Source organism: Hevea brasiliensis, chromosome 12, assembly GCF_030052815.1.
Source record: "Hevea brasiliensis isolate MT/VB/25A 57/8 chromosome 12, ASM3005281v1, whole genome shotgun sequence".
NCBI classification, from domain to species: Eukaryota; Viridiplantae; Streptophyta; class Magnoliopsida; order Malpighiales; family Euphorbiaceae; genus Hevea; species Hevea brasiliensis.
The window spans coordinates 85480771-85494031 of NC_079504.1; the positions used below are offsets into that span (position 1 = coordinate 85480771).

Sequence of the window (13261 nt, forward strand, 5' to 3'; positions counted from 1 at the left end):
TGAATTATGTGAAAAATGGAGGAAACTTTAATCAGAGGCAGCCTAACAATCCATATTTAAACACCTACAACCCTAGATGAAGGAACCACACCAATTTCACATGGTCAAACTCGCAGAACCAACAGAATCAGTCCATCAATAAGCAATAGGGATACAGACCACCACCACTAGGTTTTCAAAACAAAGGATAAAACCTTGCTTAGCCACCACCACTCTTTAACCTCAACTACCAGAACCCAAGATTACTATGGAATCTATAATGGAAAGCTTCTTAGCAGCACAATAGCAACAGATTGAGATGATAAAGCAACTAGCTTTCAGAATGGACCAACTGGCTACTCATAACAAGATGCTTGAGAACCAAATTGCTCAACAAGCTAGTTATTCAAGCAAAGCCATTGGCAAATTGCCTAGTTAGCTAGAGATGAACCCTAAAGAGCATTGCAAGGTAGGTACCTTGAGGAGTGGTAGAATTCTACAAGAGTAACAACCAAAAGACAAGGAAAAGTTAGTAGAGGAAACTTTTAGTGATTATGATAAACAAGCAAAGGGAGATGAACAGGAAGCTGACAAGGATAAGGAAGAGGAAGAGAACAAGAAAAAGAAGCTACCCAAGTCATACCAACCCCCACTACCTTTTCCTCAAAGATTTTAGAAGGCCAAATTAGATAAGCAGTTTGGAAAGTTTTTGGAAGTATTATAGAAGCTTTACATTAACATTCATTTCACTAAAGTAGTATCTCAGATGCCATCCTATGCAATGTTCTTAAAGGAGATCTTTTCAAATAAGAGAAAGCTAGAGGACTATGAGATAGTTGCTTTGATGGAGGAATATAGTGCTATTTTGCAAAACAAGCTATTTCTAAAACTCAAGGACCCTAGAAGCTTTTCAATACCTTCTCTTATTAGAAAAATGAATATAGACAAGGCCCTTTGTAATTTAGGTGCAAGTGTTAGTTTGATGCCTTTATCAATGTGCCAAAAGATAAATGTTAGAGAGATCAAACCAACTACAATCTTAATGTAACTAGCGGATAGGTCTGTCAAGTACCCAGTTTGCATCCTAGAGAACATCCCTATCAAGGTAGGTATGTTTTTTCTTTTTTTTTTTTATTCCTGTTGATTTTATTATCTTGGAGATGGAGGAAGATGTTCAGATTCCCATCATATTGGGAAGACCTTTCTTGGCAACCACTAGAGCTATCATAGATGTTAAAAATAGGTGGTTAACTCTCAAAGTAGGAGAAGAAGAAGTAGAGTTCAACCTATTTAGAGCTATGAAACATAAGCCCAATACAGACGAGTGCTTAAGGGTTGACATCATAGACAAGCTAGTAGAAGAGGAATTCTATAATAGATATCCTAAAGATCCTCTTGAAGCATACATTGTGCATAGGAACCCATAGATGGTGATAACAAAGAAATTGTAGCCTATTCATAATCATTTAAAGCTAGCCCTCCTTTGCCCTTAGCTCAAGCACTTCAAATGAAGGAGTTAAAGGAAACACAACACATGGCTAAACCAAAAGGGGCAAAAAAATAGGTATAACTAAAATCCCTTCCTTCTACTCTCAGGTATGCATTTCTATACTCAGATTCTAATTATCCTGTTATAATAAGTGCTAGCCTAACTAAATTAGAAGAGGAAAAACTTCTAAGGGAACTAAGGACCCATGTTAAAACTATAGGGTACACCATAAAAGACCTTAAAGGAATTAGCCCTTCCATTTGTATGCATAGAATACCTATGGAAGAGAATAGTAAACCCACCATAGAATATCAGAGGAGACTAAACCCTAACATGAATGATGTAGTAAAGAAAGAAATTTTTAAACTATTAGATGCAGGTATAATATACCCAATTTCTGATAGTAAATGAGTTAGGCTGGCTCATGAAGTGCCTAAAAAGGGTGGAAAAACTATTGTTAAGAATGAAAATAATGAGCTTATTCCCACTAAGATAGTCATTAGTTGGCGCATCTATATTGATTATAGGAAACTGAATAGTGCCACCCGAAAAGATCATTTTCCTCTTCCCTTTATTGACCAAATGCATGAAAGGCTAGCTAAGCATTCTTATTTTTATTACTTGGATGGGTATTTAGGATTTTTTCAAATTCCAATTCACCTAGAAGACCAAGAAAAGACCACCTTTACTTGTCCCTATGGTACTTTTGCCCATAGGAGAATGCCTTTCAGTCTTTGTAATGCTCTAATCAATTTTCAAAGATGCATGATGTCTATTTTTTCTAATTTCATTAAAAATATTTTCTCTATTTATGGAACCACTTCTGATGAGTGTTTAACTAACTTGTCTAAAAGGTTGCAAAGATGTGAGGAATCAAACCTAGTCCTCAACTGGGAAAATGCCACTTTATGGTAAGAGAAGGCATAGTACTTGGTCACCTGGTATTAGTAAGAGGAATCAAAATGGACAAGGCAAAGATTAAGTAATAGAGAAGATACCACCACCAATATCTGTTAAAGGAGCGCAAAGCTTTGACATGCAGGCTTCTATTAAAGATTCATCAAAGATTTCTTAAAAATAGCTAAGCCTTTAACAAATTTATTAAATTAAGATGTTCCCTTTGATTTTGATAATAGTTGCCTTAACTCCTTTTGCAGGATTAAAGAAGCCTTGATTTTTGTACCCATAATACAACTAGTAGATTAGGAGCTGCCATTTGAGGTGATGTGTGATACAAGTGATTATGCAGTAGGAGCAGTGCTTGGACAAAGAAAAGACAAAAAAGTCTATGCTATCTATAATGTAGGTAAAACACTTGATGATGCACAGGCCAATTATACAACCATAAAAAAGACACTTTTAGCAGTAGTGTTTGCAATTGACAAATTCAGATCTTACCTAGTTGGATCTAAAGTCATTGTATACACAGACCATACTACTATCTGGTACCTCTTGAATAAAAAGGAAGCTAAACCAAGGTTAATCCAGTTGATTCTTCTTTTATAGGAGTTTGACCTAGAAATTAAAGATAAGAAAGGGACTAAGAATGTGGTAGTAGACCAGCTCTCCAGGCTGAAGCGAGAAGATAAGGGAAATCTGACCAAGAACCTGCCCATTGATGATTCTTTTCTAAACGAGCACCTCTTATCCATGTCTCAACCCCATGATATGCAGATGCAATTAATTACCTTATGTATAGAGTTTTGCCATCAAATATGCCCTACCAATAGAAAAAGAAGTTCCTATATGATATATGGGGCTATACTTGGGAGGAACCTCTACTATAAAAAAGGTGCTATGATGGAATTTTTAGAAGATACATACTAGAGGAGGAAGTAAAAAGTATGCTACAGCATTACCATTCATTACCTTATGGATGGAGGACACTTTAGCACCTCAAAACCAACAGTAAAAATCTTACAATTAGGTTTTTATTAGCCCAACTTGTTTAAAGATGTGAGAAATTTTGTGCTAACATGTAATCAATGCCAAAGATCAAGGATTATTTCAACAAGGAATGAGATCCCACTCCATGGAATACTTAAGGTTGAACACTTTGATGTTTGGGGTATAGACTTCATAGGTTTATTCCCATCCTTATTTGGCAATAAATATATTCTTATTGGTGTGGATTATGTATCCAAGTAGGTAGAAGCAATAGCCTCACCAATAATTGATGTAAGGGTAGTCATCAAGTTCCTTAAAAAGCACATCTTTACAAGATGTGGCACACCAAGGGCAATCATTAGTGATGGGGGAAGTCACCTCGACAATAATCAGTTTGAAGCCTTACTTAGAAAATATTGAGTGACTCACAAAGTGGTAACACCATACCACCCTCAAACAAGTAAACAAGTGGAATCTCAAATAAGGAGTTGAAAAGGATACTTGAGAAGACAATAAATTGCTTAAGGAAGGACTGGTCCCTGAAATTAGATGATGCACTATGGGCCTATCATACTGCCTTCAAAACACCTATTGAAACCTCTCTTTTTTCCTTGGTGTATGGGAAGTCATGCCACCTCCCCGTTGAACTTGAACATAAAGCCTATTTGGCTATCCAGACCCTTAGTTTTGACTTGAAAGCTGCTGGAGAAAAGAGGCTTCTACAACTCAATGAACTAGAAAAAATAGGCAAGATGCCTATGAAAATGCAAGAATCTTTAAGGGAAGAACAAAAAGCTAGCATGGCAAGCACATCACAAAGAGAGAAATTAAAGAAGGAGACCTTGTCTTGCTTTTTAACTCCAGATTGAAGCTATTCCTAAGATCTAGATGGTTTGACCCCTTTAAGGTTCTGCAAGTCTTTCCATATGGAGCAGTAAATGTGTGGAGTGACATATTAGAAGCCTTCAAAGTCAATGGCCGAAGACTAAAGCCATATTTCTCTAGGGAACCAATTGAGAAAGGAGTAACACACTCCTTCAATAACCCACCTGCCCAACATTGAGCCAAGAAGTAAAGTCAAGCTAAAGATTATAAACAAGCGCTTCTTGAGAGGCAACCCAAGACTTTTGAATTTTTCTTCTAGTTTATTTAGTTTTTTTTTTAATTTCTTTTACATTTAAGTTTTGTAGGCATCCCAAACTCTAAACTTGGACATTGTAGGCAAAAGAAAGGAGTGAAGATGAAGGAACAAATTGAGAGAAAGAGTCAAAATGATGTAAGATGGGAGAATTTCAAAACTAGGGAAGCACCTCTATTACTAATCTTTGTTATTCATTTCACTCACACATTTAGAAACAAGTTAGCATGAAAATTTGAATAGAGCAAGAAAAATTATGCATTTGAAGTGCTAGGTCCAGAAAGTTACACAGGGAACCTCGTGCTTTGAAGCATGCCCCATGTAATCCATTGAGCTCAAAGTACACAAATATTTAGTAATCCAAAATGTTACACTGGTGCCCCGTACATGAATGCATGACCCGTGTAACATGGGAATGGAACAAAATAGGAAAATTTGCCAAATAAAAACTTACATGGGGCACCTTGTGTATTGATACGTGGGCCATGTAGATTGATAAGCCAAAACAGAAAAAGAAAGAGAGGTCCAGTAAGTTACACAGGTCACCCCTGTGTACAGTTACACAAGCCGTGTAACTTGTAAAACTTCCAAAAAAAAAGGATCCAAAAAATTACATGGCGTGACTCGTGTAGTGGAACGCAACCCCATGTAATTCTTCGTAGACTGAATTAAAAAAGGTGCCAAAAATCACATGAAATGACACCCTCACACTTTCATCTCCTATTTAAACCTTCCTAATATTATGCATTCCTAAACATCATTCTATAATAGAAAAAGCCTTTGTCACTTCAAAAACCTCTCTAAAAACTCTCTCCCTCTCAACATTTCTCTCATCCAAACCCTAACCCATTCTTGATTCCTTAAAATAATGGGTCTAAAGAAAAGAGCCGCTGGATGTATCTCTTCCTCCCACACAAGAAATGGCTTACCATTACCAACCCTATGACCAAGAATGAGGTAGGTACGCTAAGAAACCACACCACCATAATAAGCGCCTTAACCCTAACCCTAACCCTAGTCACAACCCAAATTCGCTTTAGCTTAGCCCTTTAAGAATGCTGCTTACTACAATATCTGTGCTAGGATGGACAACTGTAGAATTATATCCACCACATACCTAAACACAGAGTTGCTGGAGCAACTTGGAATAAAAGGAAGAAGTGGGTTGTTATCTATATGACATTTGGTGGGCAAGATTGTTTGCAGGTTTTACAACCACCGCAAGTTCACGGATCACTAACAAGTAATAAAGTGATGAGTAAAGTATCGTTCCCACGAGGACTGTGTTGAGTACCAAACTATAGTGATTTTAATTATCTAGACGATCGAGTTATAGAGAATTAATAATTAAATCTAAGCTAAAAGAAATAAAGTCTAAAACAATTATCTAAACTAAAATACTAATGGATGAGAACATTCTAGAGCTAGGGGTTCACACTTCAATCAATTATAGAATCAATCTATTTCATTCAATAGTTCTGAGATTATTAATTTGATGGAAATTAATACTAAGTCATCTTAAGTCCTCTCTCCAGGCACTCAAAGTGTATTTTAATTAACCTAAACCCTACTTTCTTGGTGACTAAATTAATTAAAACCCTTTAAGATCCTTGATTAATTTTGAAACTCTACAAAGGTCATCAGTCTATCTCTAGATTAGATTTCTTGGGTTCAAAATCCTGATTTTCTAATACTAATCTTCATCTTTTAGTTTTTCAATTAGTATCTTAGATCATAGTTAAGTGGGAACAACACATAGCATGCATTAAGAATAAAAGAGATTGGATCAAAGAATAAATTTCCTAATGTATTAAATAAAATCAAATCAGATCCATAATTAAATTGAGAGTGCTACATCCCTAACCCTAAAATAAATAGACTACTCACACATGGTGAGTTTTACAATCAACTTTATAAAAAGATAAAGAGAAGACATGAGAAGAATATAGAGTAAAAGAACCTAGAAGGAGAGTTACAGCCTTGGACTTTTGGAACTTCAGCTGAAAATCTCTTCTAGTAATCTTACATATCTTGTTTCTCCCTTGCCTCCCTTGAAGTTGATGTGCCTCCTTGAATGTAAATTGGCTCTCTTTGTGACACCCCTTACCCGTGTACAGTGTACCCGAGTAAGTAATGCCACCTGTGTACCGGCACACTCTAATATACCTCAATTAATTTAGACAATGCTTTTGCATATAAATTATGAAATACAATTTATTTAAACCATTTATCAAAAGTATCATTCATTTAAGGTTCCGAAAATTTTAAAGAAAATCCGGCGGAGTACCGGCTAAAAATGGAGAAAACCGTTCTTCGGAACATGTTAAAAACACTTCCAATATACAATTCCATTCATTCTCAACTCCAATATCATCAATAAAACTCAATATCAATATCTCAATAATTTGTCAATTTCAGGTCTCAACAACCTTTTCATTTCTCAAAACATCCCTTTCTCAGGGTTCTCATATATAAACAACCAATAAATACTCAAATTAATACCATCCATGACCATAAATCTTTATTATTTACATGAACCTCAAAATACATTACATAAATCCCAAATACATATGAGAAAATAAAAAGTTAATTACAAAATGACAAAATGACATCTAGTGTCCTACCAATGCAACTGCAGTGACGAGGTGACACGGACAGCGAAGCTGCGGATGGACTCACCCGACGTGGTCTACTGGGCTCGCGATCGGGATCTCCAGTACCTACGCGTGGCAAAAGCAACGCGCTAAGCAATAATGCTTAGTGGTGCAATAATATAATAAAAGAAAATAGCAAGAAAATAAATGTGTAGAGAATGTGTATGCTTTCTTTGTTTGGTATTGATATATTCATTGTTTCATTAACGTTGTTCACTTTTATTCATTTGGTTGCCCCAAGTAACCTACACTAGACGACTGGACTGGATAACAGGTAAACTGGCACTAGGTACCTAGTACCTCGGGCCGTCACACCATCGGTCACATATGCATCTCCCGGTGTGCAGCGGCTAACAAGTGTAAATAATATCGTGAACAAGGCCAAGTCTCAATGCAAAGTCAGAATGGCTAAAAGCCATGAAATCACAGAATGGCATTTTTGCCATGTGCAGTACTGCTAACTGAACCCTATTGGCATGCCAAACTATCCAAACCAATCTTGTTAGGTATACTAGGGCATTTGAAACTCTTAAATTTGTCAATTTGTGAATTTCAACTTTTTTGGTGTCACTATTCATCATTGGTCAACAAAAATGTTGACTTTTAGAATAAAAATGTGTACATCAACTTTGACACTCCCAACATACCACATTTGGTGTTTAAAACTTGTTGGCATTAAGTGTTTTTGCCATTCCAAAGTGTAACTCAACACAAACAGATTTTTCAGTTTTGGTGAGTCAACTTTACTGTTCCATTGGACACTGTTACTGTTGGAATTTGAGGAAATATAAAACATGAAAGTTGTTCCTTATTTTGTCTAGTTGAATTTCCTTTTTTGAATCACTCCATTTGGAGTTTTGTAGCTCCAGATATGGCTCAAAAACCCAAGCTGTCCGGATATGCATTCTGCAGAAATTTACCATATCTACAGTGCATGAACAGTAACTTGAGTCACTTGGTTGAATGGGTTCTGGCCATAATTTTGGGTAGTTTCCTTCATGAAAGTTGTTTGTCTATGTCTTAACTTATTGCTGTAAAAATTTCAGGCCAATTGACCAAATCTACAGTGAGTTATGGCCAAATGAACAGTTACTGTTCATTTGGTCAATTCTGCAGAATTCAGTGCAGGGTATCCGGATTGGGGCTGAGTTTTGGTCCTCTTGCTTTGGTCTTTTGGGCATGGTTTCTTCAGCAAAAATGTGCCATTATAAGCCTAGTTTCATGTCCAATTGGCCAAACTTCAATTGGACTGCCACTGCCCAAGTTATGGCAGTGCAAAGGGACTGAATTTTCAGTCCCTATGCTGCTGTCCTAGGCAGCCTGCAATCCTCACTTTGCAATCTCATTTTTCTGTCCCATTTATGGTCAACACATCTAAAATGGTCACTAATTGACCATTACAATGTGCCCTAACAATTTCCTAAGCCAAGTCACATTTTCACCTTTCCAAACCCTAATTTCCATATGAATTTTCACAACATGCTTTAATTAACTATCTCATTCAATAATCACATGAATACATGGTTTAATCTTGATCTCTAGTCCACTTTAAGTCCATCAAAACACTCATTCCTTTTCATTCAATAGGGCTTCCAAAACTTAGGGCATGGATAGACATAGATTTCATTCATTTTAGTTACAAATTCCTACTTATTCCAAGTCTCTAACATAGAATTTAAAAAGCTTTAGATGTATATATGCACTAACCTTGTTTGGGCAGAATTTCCAAAGCCTTAAACTCCAATTTCCTTCCTCTTGTTGGCTGCCAAGAGCTTGTTTAAGGTGTGGGGTAAAGTTTTAATGAAGAGGGATTAGGGAAATATGGTGGAATGATGGAGATTTAAAGCTTGAAAAAGCTTGAATGGAGGTGGCTATGGAGGTGAATTTCAGCTGGTCTCTTGGGGAGGGTGGCTGCTGCACTTTCTTTCTTATTTTGGTCTTCATTTTGTCTTTTTATTTGTTAGTCAATTGATAGCTTAATTGTGATTGGTTGGTGGGTAAGTGAGTGACCTCATATGATGTCATTTTTACATTATTTTGCATTTTCTTTTCTTTTCTTTCACTACTCAATCTCAATTTAATTTCTAGCAATATTTCTTCATATTTTATGTCATATTAATTATTTACTCAACTGGAAAAGTCGGCCAAAAATCACCTCGGATGGCGAAATGACCAAAATGCCCTCCGTTTGGCTTAACGGGTCAAAATCGTCTGTACCGATTGAAAAATTTTTCTAGGTATTTTCTTGGCATTCTAATGCCATGGGAACCTCAATTACCCTTTCTGGAGTCCCAAAATTATTTTATAATTTTTCCCCGTCTAGGGCTCCTCGTTGCGAGCACCAACTTCCCTCCCTTACCCATCGCTTGGGCACCGGCTCGTTTAACTTGGTTGTATTTTATTTCTAAAATTTTTACTAAATTTTTCTTATTAATATTTGAGTTAATTATGGTTCCTGACTTTAGTTTAAATATTTTTCCGGACATTCTAGCTGTCCGGACCGACACCGGTCACCGGAACAGTAGGATGTACGGAGTGGTTATCGGGAGGGTGTTACACTCTTGAATGTAAATTCTCCTTCCTTTTCAATTTTTGACTTATTATATTTATATCTGGCGTAAAAACCCTAATTTCAGAGTCCTAGAAGCATTAGGAGTCCATCCGGGTCGGGTTAGAAGTAAGAAAAGCTACATCAGAATTACTATTAGGGGACTTTACACGGGCCGTGTAGTGATACAAGCCTTGTGTAACTTTTTGCCACTTTGTTTTTCAAGTTTTCTTCAGTTCAGAGAGTTTCACGGGGCCCAGGAAGTTACACGGGGCAGGTTATATAGCCCGTGTACTGCTTCTAGCCCTGTATTCTTCATGTTTTAACCTCTAAATCTCTTTCAAACTCATTTTTTATTTTAGAACCACATAAAAACACCTGATAAAATATAAAAATTAATGAATTGAATTGGATTAGCATGTTTTCTAAAATAATAATGAAAACACATAAAAATAAACATGAAAGGAGACTAAATGCCAACTAAATGCAATAAATGTTAACCTTAAATGTCTATATAATTTGACTTAATCAAATACCCCAAAATTCAAACCTTTGCTTATCCTCAAGCAAAATAAAACTTTATAAAATCTTATTGGGATACTTAGAAACATAACAAAAAACTTAACTAGCATATAATTGAACACTCTTCAACCTTCATACCAAATTCTCACTTTGAAGGCATAAAGACCTTAATAGTTGCCTGCTAGAACCTCATCCCCTTTATGTTATTTCAACTGATTATTCCTCTATACAAGGCCATTAATAAGTCACAAACAACATGTTTTATCAGGATAGACTTGAAAAATACTTGCTCCCCTAAAATTGCCTCTATTGTGGATAATTGTGATGAAGTGACTCAATTCCAACTCCATGGGCATATCTCAAATTTCTATCTCCACTAATGTAGCATACGCTTTTCAAAAGATCAAAAGGTTTTTAAAATGGTTGTAATGGGCTAAAAGGATAATGACTTGGTTGCCAATGAAAGGTTTTTAGGGAATGCAAATATGAGGATAGCATGTATGCATAAAATACCAAGTATACTAAGTTTATTCTATTGATTTTTAATGTAGAGGAGGGTTTTTTTGTTTTTTATAGTGCCCAGCATACTTTCATGATACTTTTCTTGGGACTTCTTCTTCTTCTTCTTCTTCTCTCTCCTTTTTTTTCTTATGTCATTTTGTCCTTTCCCCCAAACTCATTGCTTTTGCTGAGTTGGAAAGGTATTTTTTCTTATTTTAATTGGACACTTGAACTCTTTCTTAATACATCCTCTTTCAAATTTTTTTTACACCTAATATACTTTTTACTTATGCATTTAGCTTCCTCAAAAGGGCAGGGTAGGTGTTTAGCCTAGGGGCTAGGTAAATAATATAGATAAGCAATAAATTCTAAGGGACAAATATAGACTTTAAGTTAGCTGTAAGGGATATATATTTTAATTATGGGTGGCTAAGTGTAACACCCTTATTTGCATAGCCTGGTATATTTCACTGTTTCAGTGACCGGAGTCAGTCAGGACAATTAAGGAGATTAGAACCGCGCTTAAGAAAACTAGAGAAGTCATAAACACAAATAATTAGTAATGCCCAATTAGTTAAGTATAAACAAGAAAAATGGAACATAAGAAGTTAAACGAGCCGAGAGTCACAGCGATGGGTGACCTTCTCGGGAACGACTGCGAAGTCATTTTAAACTCAAATTTCGAATCGTAAAATATGACGCTGCAGTCCTTAGGACGCTTATAAACACAATGGAAAAGAGAAAATCACGAAAAAGAACTGTTAAGCTAGTCAAATAATTAGGTCAGGGAGCCGGAATAAATACTGAATTATTTACAAACCGGGTTGAACCGGCGAGGGGCAATTTGGTTAATTGACCCCGAGAGCTGACTCCTGACCTAACTGTCAAATAAAATCGGAGAAAAGAAAATTTCAGAATCGAGAATTAAATAAAAGAACTAATAGAAAAATAAATAGAAAAAAAAAAGAAAATAGAAAAGTCAAAAGGTGATGACATCATGCATAACATCATGCATGATGCCATAAAGAATATAATTAATTTATTTACTTATTTAGATTTTTGGTCTTCCTAAAGAGATAAAGACAAAAAGAAAAGAAACAAAAAAAAAAAAATCAATTGGTCTTCTTCCTTCCTCCCATTGCCGCCCCACCACTCCCACCTCTCTCTTTCATCCCTTTTGCACCATTAACAACCAATTCAAGCTTTTAAAAGCTTGATTTTATTCTATATATATACCCTAATTCCCTTAAGTAAATTTTGTTCTTGGATCTTGACAAGTATCTTGTGCATAGAAAGGAAGAAGAAAGTGAAAGAATTGAAGTTTTGGGAATACCTCCTTAAAGGTTAGTTAAGAATCCTCTCAATTCTCCTTATATTCATGAATTTGCACTTGAAATGAACTAGTATTGATGAAAATAAAATAAAAACAACATATTTAAGAATATAATGAAATTCATCCAGCTTAGAGGTAACTTGAAATTGATGGATTTTGATACAATTAAAAGGGTAGGCAAGCTTGATTGAAGGTGTAGTTGAGGTTTATATAGTTTAATTGCATGAAATGAGCTTAACATGGAAATTAGGATTTTGGATATTAGGGTTTAGAGACAAAAAAATGTGAAAAACTTGTAAATGGTGTTTTTGACCTAATTTGAAGTGAGAAATGACCATTTGTGACCTAATTAAGTGTGTTAGAAGTGTTTGAATCAAAGCCAAATTCGGATTGGGTATGCACCATGACCAAAAGTCAACTTTGAGGGACCATAAATGGAATTTTACAAGTCCAATTGGTATGGGACAAATTGGGAATGAAAATAGGCACTAAATGACACAATTTTCATTTAGGAAGTATGCTCAAAAAGTGACCAAAACCTAGTGAACAAATTGACCAAAGTTGGAAAATTGCAGGCTGCCCTGTATAAACTGACTAAATAAATAGTGTTTGTTCATTTAGTCATAACTCGAGCTAGGAAAGTCAAAATGACCTAAACTTTTACCAATGGTTAGATGAGATATAGACCTAAAACTTTCATGAGGAACACAAACCCAAATTATGCCATTAACCCAATGAAATTACTGAGCAAAGTTGAGTCACTCAATCTGTAGAACTGCAGATTTGCATATGAACAGTAAACTTTCAATGGCTATAACTCTTTCTAGAAAACTATGATTTAGGTGATTCTTGAACCGATGGAAACCTAAGACATACTAGAACATTTCATATGAAGAAAATTAGACCAAATTATGGACTTAACTTGATCAAATTATTGAACAAAATTGGAGCAATAAATCTGCAGAACTAAATTCTGCAGCATGAACAATAACTGTATGTTGGCTATAACTTGAGCTACAAAACTCCAATTGGAGTGATTCAAAAAGGAGAATAAACTAAAGATAATAGGGAACATTTTCTATGAAGAAAGTTTTACCAAATTCCAATAGTAAAAGGACCAATGAAACAGTGCAACTTAGGACTCCAAAACTGAAAATTGGCAATTTTGCCTAAAAGACCTAAGTTTTGAGAAAATGACCAAAACCAACAA

General features: G+C 35.6%; 1 protein-coding gene across 1 annotated transcript; it reads left to right on the forward strand.

The window, feature by feature from the left end:
• The first annotated feature begins 745 nt into the window (after window positions 1–745).
• LOC131171246 (uncharacterized) lies at window positions 746–1406 on the forward strand. The gene is made up of 2 exons (XM_058130716.1): window positions 746–952; window positions 1140–1406. Exons 1-2 carry the CDS (start codon window positions 746–748, stop codon window positions 1404–1406), a joined length of 474 nt encoding a protein of 157 aa, XP_057986699.1.
• The last annotated feature ends 11855 nt before the right edge of the window (window positions 1407–13261 follow it).

Excerpts from the sequence above, each read along its gene's own strand:
- LOC131171246 (XM_058130716.1), top strand. The coding sequence starts at position 746 with ATGCCATCCTATGCAATGTTCTTAAAGGAGATCTTTTCAAATAAGAGA. Across the intron at positions 953-1,139 it reads TTTGTAATTTAGGTGCAAGT|ATGGAGGAAGATGTTCAGAT; the intron begins GTTAGTTTGATG and ends ATTATCTTGGAG.